Source organism: Myotis lucifugus, unplaced genomic scaffold (assembly GCF_000147115.1).
Source record: "Myotis lucifugus unplaced genomic scaffold, Myoluc2.0 scaffold_382, whole genome shotgun sequence".
NCBI classification, from domain to species: domain Eukaryota; kingdom Metazoa; phylum Chordata; class Mammalia; order Chiroptera; family Vespertilionidae; genus Myotis; species Myotis lucifugus.
Window position 1 is genome coordinate 562,569 of NW_005871430.1, and position 19,656 is coordinate 582,224.

General features: G+C 50.0%; 1 protein-coding gene across 1 annotated transcript in view; it reads left to right on the forward strand.

Annotated features, from left to right (window-relative positions):
- PKNOX2 (PBX/knotted 1 homeobox 2) overlaps window positions 1-19,656 on the forward strand; it is a 110,539-nt gene that overhangs the window by 62,262 nt on the left and 28,621 nt on the right. Inside the window, exons 3-4 of the mRNA XM_023743248.1 lie at window positions 6,408-6,579; window positions 17,348-17,536. Of these exons, the coding sequence (XP_023599016.1) occupies window positions 6,408-6,579; window positions 17,348-17,536 (361 nt within the window). The remainder of the gene's footprint in view (window positions 1-6,407; window positions 6,580-17,347; window positions 17,537-19,656) is intronic.

The following is a 19,656-nucleotide window of genomic DNA, read 5'->3' on the forward strand; positions in this document are numbered from 1 at the left end:
AGAAAAAGAGGATCAGGGTTCCAGCCCTTGAGCCCAGTTTCCAGTTGGTGGCCTTTTGGCAGCTGGAGACCTCCACGTGTGTCAGTGCAGACTCGGTTGGGGAGCTGGAGAGCCGCCCGCCTGATCGCTGCTTGGCCCCTTCCCACCACCTCAGCAGCCAGCAGACTGATGTCCTCTGTGGCAGTCGGGCCCAGACCATGTTCTGGTCCCCCTGAAATTTCCACCAGAAATGTGGCTTTCCTATCATACAGTCCACACTCTGGACCACCGTCTATCCTCATCCCAGCCAGGAAAGGCTGAGGGGCTGTACCCTCAATGGAAGAAGCAACCAGGGCCCAGGGAGGGGTAAGCGCTGCCCTGGTGTCCCCTGTCTGCCTCTTCCCCAGCCGATGAGTCTGGGCTGGGAGATGAGGTGCAGGACAGCCTGGGGGCTCCAAGGTCAGTCCCAGGGGGAGAAGGTGGACAGCCAGGCAAGCTGCCACACACTTGGCTGGACCCATAATTGAGGTCTGCAGTCCCGGCCAAGGTCACGAGGGAAGGGATGGCTGAGAGGCTCCGGAGTGATGGAGTGGCATGACTGTGAATCACAAGGTTTATCACCCAGAAAGAGAACCAGCACTAATGTCTCCCGCATGCGGCCAGCCCTGCCCCCAGCCTGCGGCGCTGTTTCCGTCCACATATCCCTTCTCCATCCCTGTCTCTCGTGTTCTTTGCATCCTAGCCCCTCTAAAGCTCTGTGTTTTTGCCTTCTTTTTTTTTTTTCTTTCTTGCATTTCTTCTTTTTTCCTGTCTCTGCTTCTCTGTCTCTGATCCTCTATGCAGGAAGAAATGTTTAAAAGCAATTTAACCTCGGTTGTCCGAGGAGGAAGGAAGGGAAGCAGAAAAGGGTCCTCTTGCCTTTTCTTGAGTCCTTTTAACGAAAGGAAATAAGCCTCACCCTAACGGGGAATTAAGTCGGGGATAAGGACGAGAATTACCAGGAAGTCGTGGTTTCCATCCCAGGGGTCTTTGAAAATGTTAGGGAGACCTACTGAGCAGTGTAGGTTAAGAACACCTGTCAGGAGGTGGGGAGGGCTAAAGGAGGCTGTGCTGAAGCCCATGTGCTCATGGATGCGCTCAGAAGCCTTACCAGTGTGTGTGCACGTGTGTGCATCTGTGTGAGGGCATGTGTGTGTGTGTGTGTGTGACCTTGTGCTGAAGGAAAACTGGGGTTCAGCAAGGGGTCCCTGCCTCTCTGCTGCTACAGAGAGGGTGACATTCACCTCCACTGGGGCTTCAGCCCAAATCCTGCCCAGTTGGGGGCCAGGGTGTCGGGGGCTGCTCCTCTACCTCCTGGCCCCAAACTGGGCATTGCAGGCCGGTGAATTGGGGTGATGTAAAAAACACAAAGGCAGAAATGTCAGAGGTAATTAAACCAAATGATGGCTTAAACCCCTGTAGAAATCAACGTATCGGGTTTAATCACTGCTGCAGCCAGCGCAGGGCTGCGAGGCTGCGAGAGGCCGCTTCCCTGGATTGTTAACAGGAAGTGCGTATCTTGAGCTTGATTTTGGTTCAGATGCTCCTGGGAGAGGTGATGAGGGTGGGGTGGGGGTGGGGACCCGGAAAAGAAAAAAGAAATAATAAAATGTTATTTGAGATCATCTCTTCTTGCCCGCCCTGGAGCCATGCGGCTCCCTGCTTGGGGCTCTGCCCCCCCTCCCGGCGCCCAGGAGCGGGTACAGTGCTGAGTGTGCTAAATTAGGCCATTAGAGAAATTCATTTCTCTTTATTAGTCTGTGTCAAATCCTTTTTATTAGTGGCTGGAAACGACCTCTCTTCCTCAGTGAAATGTCATGCAGGTTCCCTCCTTCTATTTGTTCTGCACTGACGAGGCTCAAGCTCTCCCTGAATTGAGCGGTGAGATTTATTTCCTCCAAATTTTGAACGGCTTAAGAGAGATTGTGGTGGAGGGGGCGGTCAGGCGGAGGCGACAGGGAGAAGAGGGGAGAGAGCAGCGAGAGCAGGTGAGCTCCTCTGGAGGTCAGGTGTCCTCTGGAAATAAAATCCAGCGGCCATCTCTCACATCTTGTTCCTCATCTTCCGGGCCTGGGACCGAGTTTCCAGGTCCCTACTTCTATCTCTCTGATGGGGGAGATCTGGACAGCAACACCAGGACACACTGAAGCTCAGGGACCATATCCCGTGTCTCCCTAGAAACCCGTCTTCCCCTTCCATGCCTGCACACACTGGGGCATTCATGTCCCTGCTGACCAAGACACCCAGCTCTCAGGGTTCCTGCCCAAGTCACCCCGTCCTGTCCCTCCCCAAGCCTGCATTAGGGCTGCCAGCCTCATCTCTAGCCTTAGGCAGTGATGTTGGGGGGTAGTTTGAAATACAGGTCCACCCTTAGTTGGACAGCTGTAGGCTGGGCAGCTGGGGAGGGGCTGGGCCCTGGGCTGGGAACAGCCTTGGAGAAGCCCAGTGACTGCAGCCACAGACCCTGCTGAGTCACTGGGACGCTGAGCCTGGTTCTCGGGTGATGCAGTGTCTCAGCGGTCCCTATGCTTGAGGTAGCAGGGAACAGTCTGGATTTACGGAGGGATCCAGGTGGATAGATCAGGGGAGCCACAGGCAGCCCCTACCCCGGTGTAGTCCATGTGAAACCTGTGGCTGAGCTCAGGTGCCATCTGATCTCCTGGGCTCAGGGACCTGGGGGTGGGGTAGGTGGAACCCAGCCAGGACCCTGGAGAGGGTGGGATGTGAGAAGGGAGGGTTTGGAGCTGAGAGTTTGGCTCGGGTCAGGAGAGACTGGAGAGAAGCAGCCATGCCAGACTCCGGGAGTCTGTTCTGTGCTCCGTCGCCCTCATTAATTTGGGGGGGATGGGAAGTATGTTTCCTTCTTCTGAGAGATAGCAGGAGCCCCTAGAAAACACCCCCAGATATGCCCCACACACACATTCTGGGGAGATCTGATGCCTGGAAGTGAGAGGTTTATGAAAAGGACCTGTGCTGTGGCCCAGTGTACATGACAAGGCCTCCAGCCGCACCCCCACCTGTACCCCGCTCAAGGCCCAGCTCTGTCTGAGACTGTGATCTGAGTCCTGTTCACCTCTCCAACCTCACCTCCCTCAATCCCCTCCTGACTATCCTGTTCCAGCCACATCGTCTGGATGTTGTTCCAGAAACACACCAGGCTCATTCCTATCTCAGGCGCTTTGCTTTTTCTGCTCCGAAAGCCTCTCCCTCTGATTTTTGCATGACTGCCTCCTCATCATTCAGGCTTCATTCAAATGTCGCCTCCTCAGAGGGGCGCTCCCTGATCACTCTCCTCCGTGCAGGGGCAAGGACAGTGGCAGAGGGGACCACCCTCCCATCCCCATCCCAACTCTAGTGCTAGTATGTAAGGGATGCAGTCACCAGTAGATCCTTCTTTCCCTACCCCACACGCTGTTCATGCTGTGTACACAGAATACTGAATCCCCGCCCAGATCACACACACAACACATGGCACATACACACACACTGCCCACAATGTAGGGCACATGCACACTCTATTCACTGAACACAAAATCTGCACTCCACCTTGAAACACACAACCCACATGCACACGTACTGTATACATCCCACACTGTGTGTGCACACAATGCAAACACACAAGAGCACATGTACACAACACTCCCACTGGCCTCGCTGACAGGTGCGCACACACACACACGTGCACACAGGCGCCCCCTCTTCGTTCAGCAGCTGCCCACCCCCCTCCGACGAGAGACGGGAACCAGCGGTGACCGGCGGGGTGCACCCACCACCTGGCACGGCGCTGCGGATTATTAGTTCCTGGTCGCTGCGGATTATTAGTTCCTGGTAATTTAGTGCCCTTGTACAGAGTCGATTTGTGCCTTTCATTCCTAATTGATCTAGTGGCTGTTTAAATGGCAGCAGGCATCTGTTGAGAGTAGGAAGGTTCATCAGGCGCAATAATTCATAACACCGTCTGGAATTTGCCTTTCGTGTCCCTCAGCTAAAGCGCTGCGAGCTCTGCTTAAATCACGGCTGCCGAGGCTTCCTTTGGTATTCCGCGCAGGGCCGGGAGAGGCTTGCATTAAACTGGGATCAGCTTAGATTAGACCATAATATGCTGCGGCATTAGTGGCTGCAAATGAAGACTTACGCTGGAGTTTAACCCTTCACCTGCTCGCTCTTTGTTTTAGCCGATGGCTAAGGGAGCCGCGGTTTTCCCTGTTGGCTTCCTGGGGGGCTGCGTAGGTCTTCTAGAGATTTGGGGCCACAGATGGGCCACATTCAGATATTGACCCTTTTTTCCCTGCAGACAAAAACCCAGCCTGCAGACCAGCTGTTTATGCATCAACTCTGAAAACAAGGTGGGGAGGCAGTGTCCAGGGCAGGCCCTGCGAGCCAAGCAGCCCACCTGAAGTGGGCCCTGACTCCTCCCCTCACTGCCCCTGAGCCCGGGGAGAACGGCCAGCATATGTGGGGGGCTAAGCACCTAGAATTATGAGAACCACAGAGTGGACAGGCTGGGAGGGTCCCCCACCGGCCAGCACTGTGAGGCTGGGCGTCAGTCCTCCTTGCGTTGTGTTTGATCACAGTGTGTCGGGGGAGCACCGTCCAGTGTATTTTCGAGTCTTGTACTTTTCAGTGTGGCAGCCAGCAGCGACATGTGGCTGTTTAAATTACAGTTAAAATTAAATAAAGTAAAAAACTCAGTGTCCTAGACACAGGTCATCATTTTTAATTCCCACCCAAGGATATGTGTCTATTGATTTTTAGAGAGAGAGAAACATTGATGTGAGATAGAAACATTGATCTGCTGCCTCCCATATGTACCGCAACCATGATCGAACCCGCAACCTAGGTATGTGCCCTGACCAGGAATTGAACCTGTACCCCTTTGGTGTACAGGACAACGCTCCAACCAACTGAGCCACCCAGCCAGGGCAACAGCCCCTTGACTTCGACTAGTTAGTAGCTCTGTGTTGGAGGGCAGACCATGTAGAACATGTCCACGTGGCAGGAATGTTACTGGACAGTGCTGGCCGGAGCAGCCCCTCTCGCAGAGGCCCAGGGGCCAGGCCTGACACATGCTTCCTCCTCTCCCAGCAGGCAGAGCTTAATCAAAAAGAAAGAGCTAGATTGTGTGGTCCCAGGGGACTGAGAAAGAGACCAGAGGAGGGTGCAGATGCTTTTCGGGGACCACCATGGGAAGGAAGGGGGCTCTAGGTCCAGTGTCAACAACCCGTGCAAACATATGCACACGTACTGGGAATTAAGACATAGTCATTCACACATGCTGCAGAGAAATAAGAGTGATATGCACTTACGTGTGCACACAGGTGTGCACGCATAACATATATGCATTCAGCAAATATTTGTTGGGGTCCACATGCCTCTTCTAGACTCCGAACAGACTGTGGTGAATAAGGTGGGCTTGCTTCCTGCCCTCATGCAGCTCATATTTTAGTCAGGAAGGCAGGTGATAAAGCAAAGAGCTCAGGGAGCCATCAGCGTAGTGTGAGGGAGGGGCAGTCAGAGGAACTTCCCAGAGAGGGTGGCGTCTCCACAGAGACCCACAGAGCCAGCGAGGTAGGCCCTTCAGCTTACAGAATACATCACACACATACCACCTGCTCACTCACATGCTCCTCATTCCCTAATTCATTGTCCGTCACTGAGTATTAAGTCCCTGCTATGAGCATGCAGGGCAAGGCCCTAAGGATACAACGCTCATTAAGACAGGGTCGGTCCTGGAGGACAACAGTGAGCAAGTACGATGCAGATAATCAGGTGGTTACGGATGTGCTAGGTGTGGGATGATGGGAAAGTGCAGGGAGGTGATATTCCTGTGATTGGGTGTCTGACCTGAACTGAGTCAGCGAACAGATGCAGAGCAGGTGGAGACACCTGCCCGCCATGTGCAACCAGAATTCAGGCTCACGCTCATCCCCTGTAAACACTCACAGACACACAGGCACTGCCCTCAGCTGGCTCCAGACAGCCAAGAATGGGTGTCTGACCAACCGCTAATGTTCCTGTCCGGGACTTGTCTGGATACTACCCACACTTCCTTCCTGGGTTGACCTTAAAGCAGAAAGGGACACCTACTTCTCTGAAGGGTTACACCCCTCACCCTCATCAGATACCCATGCAGGTTATCTTACCAAAGAGAAGAGGCAGGCGCTGGTGGGGAGGATAGCGCCCTCTACGCCCAGGGATGGGAGACTGGGTCTTCCCAGCAGGGCGTGAACTGCTGCCATCTGTCCTGACCGTGGGGTCTGGGGGCGATCTCAGGAGTGGGGCCTTGGGCGAAGAAGTGCGGGGAGCATGGGGAAGGGGCCCTCATGGCTTCTGAGCCCAGCCAGCCGCAGGTTTCTGTGCGCATGTGTGAGCTCTTGCTGTCCCCACAGGCACCCTCTTTTCCCGCTTCTGACGCTGCTGTTTGAGAAATGTGAACAGGCCACCCAGGGCTCGGAGTGCATCACCTCCGCCAGCTTTGACGTGGACATCGAGAACTTTGTCCACCAGCAGGAGCAGGAGCACAAACCCTTCTTCAGCGATGACCCAGAACTGGACAATCTGGTAAAGACCCTCCCTCCCCACCCCGGCTAGGTCCTCCATCCCCTGTGGTCCCTCCAAGTGCCCTAGAAATGATCCTTTCTTCATTCATTCAGCAAAAGGTGTTGTGTGCCACTGTGGGCCAGGCACGAGATGGTCCTCTAGCCACTGAGAACCATTTCTAAGGTCCCTAAACCAAGAGCTGCAGGCACAGGTCTGACTGCCTAAGCTCTCCCCTTCTCTGGTCTCTGCCCGCTGCACACATGCATCCCCTCCAGCCTCTTGCCATGCAGACAGGAGGAGGGGGGGCGTGGCACCCAGAATGTCTGGGGCAGTGGTTCTGAGGGCTGAAGTCCTGGCACATTAGTAATTCGCCAGGCCAGTGTGCTGCAGTGTGGAGGGTGAGGGGACAGGCACATTCAAGCACATCAGCAGGTAGAGAGACCTGGAGACACAGTCCTGTTGAGAAGGAGGCCAGCGGATGTCCTGCCCATTTAGGGGGACACAGGAGATCAGGCTTTCAAACCCAGTGTGTTACCCAGGTCATCACTGTAGCCTGCTGCTCCGTGCAGCCTGGACATGCCAGCAAGTGTCTGGCTCCGTGCTCCCCTTGCCAACACTCCCTGGGTCTCCAGGTCTGCTCACTCACATATTCAGAGTTCTGATTCAGTCCAACAAACCTTGGTTAAGGGCCTGCCGTGTGCCAAGCCTGCCCAGGGGAAGTGGGTGTTGTAGAAGCTGCCCCAGCGGCCCCAGCCCTCCGGCGGCCCCAGTCCTCAGGTCACCGGACTGGGAGTGGTCTGGTTGGTGGAGTCGTCCTTGGACATCCCACCCCTCACGTGGCCTGATTTACCCAGATGAGTAGCCACAGTCGTGGCTGGGAGATTGGTCAATCAATTATTTTATTTTCTCTGTGATTTAAAATTTTTTAAATTACAGTTTACATTCAGTATTATTTCGTGTTATTATCGGGTATACAGCATAGTGGTTAGACAACCATCTACTTTACAAGGTGTCCCCCAGTGATGGGTCAGTTGTTCCCATGGGGACAGTTGGAGGAGCACCTAGAGATGAAAGCCCGGGGCTGGCTTCCCTGTTCACCGTCTGTGCGACTTTGCTGACTTCACTCCTTCGAAGCTCGGTTTCCTTGCCTGTAGATCCAATACACCCATCCCCAGTGACTGTAAAAAAAACACGAGTGAGGTGGCTTGTGGAACTAAATGGCCTTTAAGAACGCATACCATCCAGAAGGTTAGTCTCAAGTGCAGTATCCTTACGCCAAGGCATTCTAGCCTCCCAGCCCCGCCTCCCCAAAACTTTACTTGGGGAGCCAAGCAGTGCCCTTCGCGCCCTCTTGCAGTCAGGAGGGGGAGGAAGAGGCCAACCACAGGAGCCATCATTAGAACAGGAATCATGTAGCCAGCGCAGCCAAGATGCACATAATTAGAAATTAGAAAAAGGTCAGATCGCGTCATTATCAGCTCAATCAGCTGCCGAGTGCCACAGCCAGTTAATCTGGCATCTGTATTTTTTACAACCCCGCACACGTAGCCCAACGGACTGTAACTCTTTATCCGGACAGATATACTGCGCAGCAGAGCAGGGACATAAAATGAGAGACCCCGAGCAAATGAGCTGAGATAATTGAGAGATTTATTTTATATATATGTGCGTGTCAGGGCGGCTTTCTTCTGCCCTTGAATATTGACTTTCACAGATGAAATTGTCAGGAGGACACGGAGGTCCCCAAAACTTTGTCCCACCCTGGGATCTCGAGCTCTGATCCCTCTCCGTGTCCCCCCAGCCCCACCAAGCCCACCACTGGGCATGACTCCTCCCACCTCTAGCTGCGCGCGACCCTCCCCCCCCCCAAAAAAAAAAACAACACCAATTTGCATGCTGTACCTTCCCCTCCTCCCAGAAAGTGTCCTGGACAAGTTCCCATGGGAACGCTGACTGAGCTCTCCTGGAGCTGCCCAAAGACCAGAGAGGTCCCCAGACTGCAGTTTCTGAGGGCACTGCCCTTCCTGGGAGCCAGCTGCTCCCACTGCACACGACGAGACACAGCTGTGGAGAGAAGCAAGTCCATGTACAGATGAGACAGCACAGTCCAGAGAAGGGAAATTACTTTAGGACCAGGACTAGCCTATGGCTCCTCATATGCTCTCCCTCCACTGCATCACCCCCTCCCTTCTCCCTGGGACAATAGAGTCCTACTTCGTAAGAGTACCCCCCACCCAGCCGCTGTGGCTCAGCAATTGAGCTTGGACATAATGAACCAGGAAGTCAGGGTTCAATTCCCCATCAGGGCACATGCCAGGTTGCAGGCTTGATCCCCAGTAGGGGGCGTGCAGGAGGCAGCCAATCAATGATTCTCTTTCATCATTGAGGTTTTCATCTCTCCTTCTCTCTTCCTCTCTCTGAAATCAATAAAAATATATTTTTAAAAAAGAGGACCCCCACCAGGTCTCCCCCAATCCCCACACTCTGACCCTCTCTACCTCCCCTTCCGACGCTGGTGGCTAGGCTGGGATGCCCCCAGTTAGTGCCATAGCCACTCTCCACGCCAGTTCCCACTCCCGCCCTGTGCTCACCAGGCCTCTCTCTTACCTGCCCCCCGGTCCCCCGCTCGGGTCCAACCCCCTCTGACTGGCAGTTGGTAAAGTTTGTAAAATTTGCAAGTTCCCCAAACCCCTTTGAAAAGTAGAAGCTTTTTGTTTTATAAAATCTGATTTACGGGCCCCCAGTGCAGGGCCAAGGTTTTATATATTATGCAAGATTTCAAACCGAGGCTGTAAAACCTATGGTTTCAGTTTCATGCATGGAATTTTTTTATGTGTAAATTTTTTAACATTTATGGGGCACGTTTTAATGAGACTCCGGTGTGGCTCAAGGGACAGATTAGGGCTGCCTGGCCGCAAAGCCAGCTCCGAAACGGGGCCCCACCGGCCCCTGGGCCACGCTGAGGAGGCAGGGCCCGAGGCCGGAGCCGTGGAGAGGAGGCAGGCCGGAGTTCTGGGCACACAGAGGCCTCGCCAGCCCCGCTCAGTCTCTCTGTCAGCCTTCAGTGCAGACTCCCTTCACCCAGACAGGAGCAGGAATCCTACAGACATGAGGAAGGGAAAGGAAAAACCATCTAAGCTGGCAACAATGAGCATCTATAGAGCACTTGTTAGGTGCCAGGTGCTCATCTAAACACTTTACATATCATTTCTCACTTAATCCTATTTCCAAACCCACAAGGCACATATGATTACTATTATTCCCATTTTAAGACGAGGAGCTTGAGACACGAGGATGTCGCTAGCTCAAGGTCACACACGAGGATGTCGCTAGCTCAAGGTCACACACTGGCACGCAGCAGAGGGAGCCACATGGCCACGCTACCCCATCTCTTCTTTTTAGTTCTTTTCTGCCCACCTTTCATTCAGTCCTCACTATAACTCTGAGGGGGTCACTGTTGTCCCATTTTACAGAGGAGGAAAGTAGAGTGCAGAGACTGTGTAAACTGGCCAGGGCCTCTCAGCAGGTGGAAGACCCAGGGCTCAGCCTCCAAAGCCCACTGCTCTGCCATTTCGCTCTCTCAATGGTCCTGTCCACATTTTACAGAGGAGCTCAAGGCCTAAGAACCCAAAGTTACAGGCTGCTATTTGCACCATATGGGTGTAACTCCAAAGCCCACCGCCTTCCTCGGCACCACACTCCTCCGAATTGAGGAGAAGTGACCTGTTATTGACTTAAAAGTGTTTCACTTGTCATGCATGATGGCTTCCAGAAAATGTTCATCTGTCCTCCCATAATCTGGCAGTTCCCAGTCCCTGGTCTTCATTTTTCTTCCAAGTCCCATTTCTTGTTCCAATGACCTGACACTTAGAACTGGTTGGGCAGAGCCGGGCGGGTCTGGAAAAATTCCTGATTAGATTTTAGCTTCGGCTGCCCTAATGACCCCCAGGAAATATCAGAGCTTGTGTGTTTATAAACTCCTTCCTCTGCAAGTGAGAGAGAACCGTCCCAGCTTCCCAGCTCACAGAGGAAGCCTTCTTAACTGCTGCGTGCAACTTCGCAGGGCACCTCATCTCAGCCTTCGTCCCTCATCTCCGGGGGAGACATGCCCCGTGGTTATGAGACTCAAATGAGATAATGGAGAGAAGAGCATTTTGCATCTTGTAAAGTGCTCTGTCTGTAATTGATTTGAAAGGCAAGATTTATTACCATCAAGTGAAGAGGCCACGATCCTACGAGAGAGGCTACTTTTTAGGAGGAACTTGGTTGCGGGAGGGGCACGTTGGCATAAAGAACTGACATTGATCAAATAGCTACTCTGTTCCCAGAACATTTACATACATTATCTAATTCCATTTTCACAATAGCTCTACCGTGTAAGCATTATCACCCTAAACTTGACAGAAAGTTTAAATGCTTGTCTGGAATACCCAGGCAGGAAATGAGCGATATGGAGCATCATGCCACCTGACCTCATGGGAACCAGGAGCCCCATCTGTGTTCTGTCCTGGGACCCCTGGGGCCATGTGACCTCATGGGAACCAGGGGCCCCATCCATGTTCTGTCCTGGGACCCCTGGGGCCACGTGACCTCATGGAAACCAGTAGCCCCATCCGTGTTCTGTCCTGGGACCCCTGGGGCCACGTGACCTCATGGAAACCAGGAACCCCATCCGTGTTCTGTCCTGGGACCCCTAAGGCCACCTGACCTCATGGAAACCAGGAGCCCCATCCGTGTTCTGTCCTGGGACCCCTGGGGCCACGTGACCTCATGGAAACCAGGAGCCCCATCCGTGTTCTGTCCTGGGACCCCTGGGGCCACGTGACCTCATGGAAACCAGGAGCCCCATCCATGTTCTGTCCTGGGACCCCTGGGGCCACGTGACCTCATGGAAACCAGTAGCCCCATCCATGTTCTGTCCTGGGACCCCTGGGGCTAGTGCACATGGCATGAGATGAAAATATAAGGTTGCAGCTTGTTTTGCTTCTTTGAAGGGTACTTCTTAGAAAACAAGGGCTGTTTCTTTATTTTGAACGAGAAGGGAGGGAGAAAAGCTGAAAAAGGAAGCCAAACGTGGGGGAAGGAATTAAGGACACATTTATCACATTTGGAGATGATACTAAATCAAATGGAATGGTTATTGCTCCAGAAAATTTGGAATGACTTTTTATATGACATTGATCATTTAGAAAAATAGCCCAATAAATCCGAGTTTTATTCTGATTTAGAGGCAGAAACCCCAAATTGCAAACACATAGGACAGAGGATGATTTACAAAACACAAATACAGAAGAAAAACTGGGAGTGATTGTTTTTTCACTAGCTGAATATGGAATAGCAGTAGGAAAGCCAGCAAGATATTAGAAGTTATTAAAAGAGGTTAAAAAATGTATATGCTTTTGATTCCCTGTGGTTCATAAAGCACTTTCACGTTATTATTTCCCTCAGCTTTTAACCAAGCCTGTGAGTTAGGGATGATCCTCTCTCCATGTTACAAATGAGGAAACTGAGGCTCAGAGAAGTCATGCAACTGGCCCAGTATCACCCAGTTTCTAAACAGCAGGTGGACTCAGATCCAGGCTGACTGACAGCACACACACACACACACACACACACACACACACGCACGCACACGCACGCACATGCACGCCCCAGGCTTCCTGCTCTACCAGGCAGCGCCCCACCTTATCGGCGTTGCCCGTCTTTTTCTCTAATATTGAAAGGTCCTCCATATTCATTGCCTCAGAACACCATGATGATTTACGCTACCTGCTTAAATCTTTAAACCAAGTCTATTATTCCATAATCCACTGTGAGGTGTCAGACCGAGTGGTGGGTCCACTTTGAGCACCGAGCACCAGACCCAGCTTAATCCCAGTGCATGTCTATTTCACTTCAGCAAAGCTATCCAGGTGGATTTTACTTTTGAGTTTGTTTTACTGATTTGTATTTTCTGATTCTTTTAATAAGTCCTTATTGGCTATGTTTTTAAAATAAATGTGTGTACTTTTCTGTGTGTGAATATGGGTGTATTGCTTCATGAGAAGATTTAAAAATAAATGAGTGAATAAAATGTTGATTAAAAATGAAGACTGGGCCAGCACAGGAAAGCTAAGAGAAAGAAGGGAAGAAAAAACAGAAAGAAAGAAGAAAGGAAGATGTAAGAAGAAAGAAGAAAAGGGGAAAAGACGAAAGGTTGAAGGAACCAGGATTCTGTTGCCTGGAAAAGATAAAGCTAATTGGACAGTTTATTCCAGGCAGGTGCTTTCTCCAGCCTATGGCACGTTGTGAGACAATATTCAGGTTGAATGGATAACATTGAATTAAGGGAGCCGGTGCTGATAGAAGCACTAGATGTTCTTGGTGCCCACAGGAGGCTGAGCAAGCGCTTTCTGTTAAGGCAGGAGAGAATTTGGTCACTTCATGGAAGAATTCAACAAGCAGGTTGAGAGAACAGAGAGCTTTGCCATGATGAGGTTCTGATTGGAGACCATGCAGCCTGTGTCCTAGAGGCTTGGCCCTTCTGCTCACCACAGGCGGCCAGATCGTCTCCCAGTGCCCCTTCCACGCCGTCCGTGAATTGAGGGCAGGAGTCCTGGTGATGCTCAGAGTCAGAACATCGGAGGCACCTGACAGCCCATTCCTCTCTTCTTCCGCATGAGGAAGCAGACGCCTGCATGGGTGAGGGATTCTGACTCCTGGGCTAGACCAGGAGTGAGAGAGAAGTCAGAGCAGCTGAATGAGGGGAGGTTGCCAGGGCAGAATCTGGAAATAACTTCAATATCCCCAAAGCTAGTTGGTTTTTCTGGAATCCCATAATTCCAGTCACTGAGTCACTTTCTCCCTAAACCATGCACCTTTAAACTGCCATTTTGTACACATAAATTCCAAGGGCCGGGATTGAGAGCAGAGCAACACAGGCAACCTGGCTTCACATCCTAGCTCTGTCGCTTACCAGCTGTGTGACTCTAAACAAGTAAACAATACCTCTGAGCTTCATTTTCTTCCAACTGTAAAATGCGGAGGTGGTTGTGAGGCACATAAGATAAGGCATGCCATAGGTCTAGTACAGGGACTGGGGCATAGAATAAGAAATGTTTGGGTATTGTTACCAATCAGTGAGCATTTAATAAACACCTGTACTGTGATAATTACTCTAGATACAAAACAGGATCTTCATGGCCAAAGTCAAGTAGATAATTCGGGCAAGAGCAAATATTTATTCAGTGCCTAACCCCATTTTTTAGTTCAAATAATCAATACCAAAGTCAGTATTCTCTGTGCCTGGGAGAGCCCAGGCTCCATCGGCTCAGCCCCATGGAGGGAGCACTTAGGACAAGACCCTGTGATTGAGCCCTGCGTGAAGACCCAAAATTGTTGGTTTCGGCCTTTGAGTGACACTTAGTCTAATTCATAACTCCAAGAGCCCTTAATTAGTTGAGTATAGTCCCTGCCCATCAGACAATTCAAATGCCAACCCAGGCACTTTCCACTTGAAATGCCAATGAGGCTCAGAGAGGGGTGTGGCGCTGGCAGCTCTCTGCACAGCGGAAGTCGGAATTTCTCTGCAAGAGATTCCCTCCTTGTTTTCCTGGGCATCCAAATACCAGCCAGAAGTGGGAGGGGAGGGTTAAACAGGGACTCTTGTATATTACTTATGGCGACATAAATGGCTCTCCAAAGGCAACAAGCCCCTCCCCCCCTTTCTCTCTTTAATCCTTATTGGATATCCTCAATGGGTATTTTTCAATGAGTTTTTTTTTTTTTAGAGAGAGTAGAGGGGAGAGAGGAAGAAATAGAAACATCAATGTGAGAGAGAGACGTCGATTGGTTGCCTCTTGTTTGCACCCCAACTAGGGCCTGGAATCAAACCCAAGACGCTCTAACCACTGAGCACCACTCTTTTTGTTTACTCTTTTATATATATATAATTGGAGATTCACATGTATTCGTAAGAAATGGTACAGAAAGGTCCCGATTCCCTTCTCACGACTATAGTATAGAACAGTTTCTCAACCAGGAAGTAGACAAAATACAATCCGCCAACCTTACTCAGATTCCATCAGTTTTACGGCCGTGTGTGTGTGTTTGTGTGTGTGTGTGTGTGTGTGTGTGTGTGTGTGTGTGTAGTTCTGTGCAATTTTATCACACGTGTAGATTCATGTACACACTAGGGTAGTCAAGATACTGAGCAATTCTCCCACCCCACTGTCCACAACCATTAATCTATTCTTCATCTCTATAATTTTGCCATTTCAAGAATGTTACATAAATGGTATCTTACAGTATATAATCTTTTGAGACTGGTTTTTCTTTCTCAGCATAATTTCCTTGAAATCCACCCAAGTTTTTGATTGTATCAACAGTTTGTTCCTTTTTGTTGCTGAGTACTAGTCCATGATATGGATGTACCACAATTGCTTTATTCATTCACCTGCCGAAGTATATTTTGTTGTTTTTTCCAGTTTGGGGCTATGAGAAATAAGGTTTTTGTGTACTAGTAAATATACACTTTTATTTCTCTGGGATAAATGCCCAAGAGTGCAGTTTCTGGGCTGTATAGTAAACATAGATTTAGTTTTGTTATGAGGTTTTCCAGAAGGGCGGAACCGTTTTACATACCCCCCAGCAATGTATGAAGGATCCAGTGTCCTGTCCCTTGTCAGCATTTGGTGTGATCACTCCTTTTTATTTAACCATTCTTGTAAGCGTGTAGTGATATCTCATCGTGGCTTTAATTTGCATTTCCCTGATGGCTAATGACATTGAACATCTTTTCATGTGCTTATTTGCCATCTGCATATCCTCTTCCTTGAAAAGTCTGAGGTTGTCTTTAGCCCATGTTCTAATTGGATTGCTTGTTATTTTACTGTTTAGTTTTGAAAGCTTTTCATAGATTTTAGATATGCTCTTTGTCACATACGCGGTTTGCAAACATTTTCTCCTAGCCTGTTTGTCCTTTCTTCTTCCTCTCGGGGTCTTTGAGGAGCAGACACTTCACTTTGATGAGGTCCAATTACCAAGTTTCCCTTTTCCAGGTTGTGCTTTTGGTGTCGAATGTAAGCCCTGTAAGCCTCGTCCTTGGTCCTGATGATTTTCTCCTGTGTTTTTTTTTCCTAAAAGTTTTATAGTTTCATGTCTTACACTTAGTTCTTTGATCCACTTGAGTTTATTTTTATGTAAGATGTGAGATTTACATCAAGATTCACCTTTTCGCTTGTGGATGTCCAGTTGCTCCAGCACCATTTAAACAGCCCTTACTTGAAAAGCAACTTGGTGATATTTATCGCGAGCCTAAACAATGCCCATAGCAGTTTTTCCTGTCATTTCCCGGAATTCACCCTAAGGAATTAATGCAGAAACATGAATAAAATCTATAAGCTTTAGATTTTAGTCACTATACCATTTTTTTATAAAATTGAAAAATTGGAAGTAATCTAAATGCCCCCAGATAAGGAATTGATTAAATAGGGCACACATTGAATAATTTGCAACAATTAAAAATATATTTGCTCAGCCCAGCTAGTGTGGTTCAGTGGTTGAGCATCAACCCATAAAGAGGTCACTGGTTCAATTCCTGGTCAGGCCACATACCCGGGTTGTGGGCTCCAACCCTAGTAGGGGGTGTGCAGGAAGCAGCTGATCAATGTTTCTCATCGATGTTTCTATCCCTCTCTCTTCCTCTCTAAAAATTAATTTAAAAAAATAGAAAATATATTTTCTAAATAACTTCCACCCATTCAATAAACATTTAATCAGTATACACATGTGTTGGTGCTGAGGATAACACGGTGAGCAAATTAGACACCATTCCTGCCTCTAGAAGATCGTGGTCTAGAAGGGAGAACAGAGAGAACAATTTTGCCACTTAGAAAACTACAACTGGTAAACTAAGGGCAAAACAGGACACAAACTTGTATGCACATGTGACTAAAACTGTGTTAAAATACATGCATGTGGAAAAAGAACATTTATCATTGTTTTAGGATGATTGGATCAAGGGCCATTTTTGTTGTTGTTTTCCATCCTCTATTTTCCATACATCCCATACACTTTCTCTTTATAATAATAACAATGATAAAGAGAAAAATTTCTATTGAGAAATAGCTTCTTGCCACGAAAAGGTTAGGACTGTCCACTGGAAGAGGTGACAGGTACACGTCCAACCCAAAGGTCACGGAAAAGGCCACCACAGTTAGGTTTTCTAAGGCCTGGCTAAGTCATTCAGTCAGCGAGGATCAATGAACATCTGCAAGGTGACCTGTGTCACGTGATGCACTCAGCAGGCTTATTTAAGAATAGACAGTCCCTGACCCCTGAGGCACTTGCAAGGAACTCTAATCTCGTCTCCCTCGCCCTCATTCAGGCTTCACTCTTTGCAGCTTGTGCATCCACTCATAGGACCCTCTTAACCAACCTGCACAATTGTTAGGGAGGATGTCTTTATCCCTATTTGTCGGACAGTAAGCCACAGATTGCTTAAGTAATTGCCCAAGGCCAAACAGATCATAAATGGCAGGCCTGGGGTTTGGGGGCCCGGTCTTCTACCTCTAAGGCCAGTACCGCTCTCAGAATACCACCACTGCCCAAGAGCAGCTGTGACAACAGTGGGCTCAAGGCAGCAAGCAATCGGCAGTAGGTCATGAGAATTCAAACCATGTGGATGAGAAAGCATATACCTAGGGCGGGGCATGGGCTCCTGTCCCCTGGTGTGCCTGGGGCTTGGGGGTCGAGGCAGCAAGGGGATGTGATATAAACACCTGGGCTCACCTCTCCTCCCTCCCCACAGATGGTGAAGGCAATCCAGGTCCTGAGAATCCACCTGCTGGAGTTGGAGAAAGTCAATGAACTCTGCAAGGACTTTTGTAACCGTTACATCACCTGCCTCAAAACCAAGATGCACAGCGACAACCTGCTCAGGAATGATCTCGGGGGGCCCTACTCCCCCAACCAGCCCTCCATAAATCTTCACTCACAGGTAACCACAGGGCGGGGTCCTACCTAGGCCTTAGGAAAAGCCAGATGTAGGAATGTCCGAAGGTCCTGGTGACGTAGGACAATGGATTAGACTCATTGGATCCTTTCCCCGGGAGGCTCCTACTCTGGTCAACTCTTCCTCCTGTTCATCAAGCACCACAGCCCCTTTCTGACCACTGCTCACCACGACAGAGCAGTAGTGATGCCTAGAAGGTGACCAGAGCTGAAAGGGACAATGTGATTGTGATTCCTGGCGTCTTGGCTGAGGAATGAGCATAAGAGTTAAGTAGATGGAATGCTTTCCTGGAGGGTGAGGCAGGGACAGAGGTGGTAAAGGGCCCGGCCCAGCCCATGGACTTCTCGAGAAGGCTCACTGAGCCCCTGGTTTCCTGGGAGGAGTGTTCGGGGAGGTGGTCCTGAATCCTGCCCACCTAGTAGATGAAGACTGCTTTCCCCTGAGGCATTTCTCCCTGGTCATTGTTTACTTGCTCATCCTTCCCAGGCCCATCTGTCTCCCTAAGGTTCAGGGCCACTGTAAATGTCACCTCAAGTCACTGTTCCTCAAGGGTCACCTGCCACCTTCATCCTAGGAACTGGGGAATGTGGAAACAGTGGCTGTGTGTTCAGGGTGAGAATGGGCAGAATTTTTTACAAACTGAGAAAGCTGCCTGGTGAAGCCTTTCCATCCTACTCCCTGGTACCCACATAAGCCATAGGCTTCCCGATTTCTTCCTCTCCCACCGAGTTCCCGAGTCCAGGACAGACCCATGGGAGGGTCCCCAGGAGGTTTACAGTGGCCTCTGCTCATAAGACAGTCAGGCTTGGGGACACAGGTAAAACTTCCAAGAATGATTAGTGGGGGGGGGGGGGAAGAATGATTAGTGAGAGGAGCTGGAAAGAGTGCCTAAGAAAGGTGTCGTTTTCAATCCTTAAGTTTTAAGGACCAATACATACAATCTAAGTTGGTAGAGGCAGGAGAAGGGACAGGCCAGCATGCCTTGCACATTTTGACAACAAGTATCACATCCAGCCACCCCAGTGGGATCTCTGTGGGACACGACCGTGCACGGGGCATGAGGCAAGAAGTTTATTTCCTCTTCCCATTGCTTGAAATCACCAAATCACTTTATTACAGATCTGAAAACAGCCGCCCAGACTTCTGCTTGCTAATATTCTCTTGAAATAGACTCATTCCTTCAGAGTCTTATTGTACTTTCCCTTATGATCAAAATTAGCAAGAAACTTGCATAAAAGAGGACAATAATTGCTCAACGAGCATCTCGTTTGTAATTTATTAGTTTCTATTATTGTGGGTTACCATGGCGACGCTGCACAGCCCGGGTGACGGGAGAGATGCAAGATAGGCGCCGAGGAGGCTGTGAGGCCTCACCAAATGGAGATGCACATTTTTATCAGTAATTTTCATGAAAATAATAAGTGAGGAGTTAATGAGATGGAAAGCCATCCTGTGGCTATTGTGAATTTTTTTTAAGTGTTGATCTAATTAGAATGCATCGGTCAGGAAAAGTAATGAGGGTTTAGTGCCTCACAGAGATGTGAGGATCATATCAGAAAATTAGCACAGTCTTTGGAAATAATCAGGTCCTTAGAGAGGTGCTGGGTTTCCCCTCCTGGGCCCTCCCAACTCTACCCCAAGCTCTGGTGTTGGGGGTGCGCCAGGACGGTGGGACAGGAGGAGGCCAGGGGGCTGGGCAGTCACAGCGGCCCCTCAGGGTTGGGGTCCTGAGGCTGACATGTGGGTCTGGGCAGCAGGGTCACTGGAGCTGGCAGAGACGCAGCGGGCTCTGGATGAGCGAGGTCTCAGACGCTGGCTGTGAAGCCAGCCCCTGGGGTCCCCGCATTCGGTGCCTCTGAGATCCAAGGAGAGAGGAAGCACTTTGGTTCCTATCATGACCCTCATCAGATCTCTGCTGCCACGAAGCGGGCCCTGAGGCGGCCACTGCAGAAAGGCTCTGATCCACTCAGAAAGAAACAGACAATCGGCAGAAACAAAGGCAGCAGGAAAGAGAGGAAAAGACACTCAGCGAGTCATTTCCCAAACTTGGCCTTTCGTTTCCTCTAAAGCACCACCTACCTAGTCCAGGCGCCAGTGGTAAATAA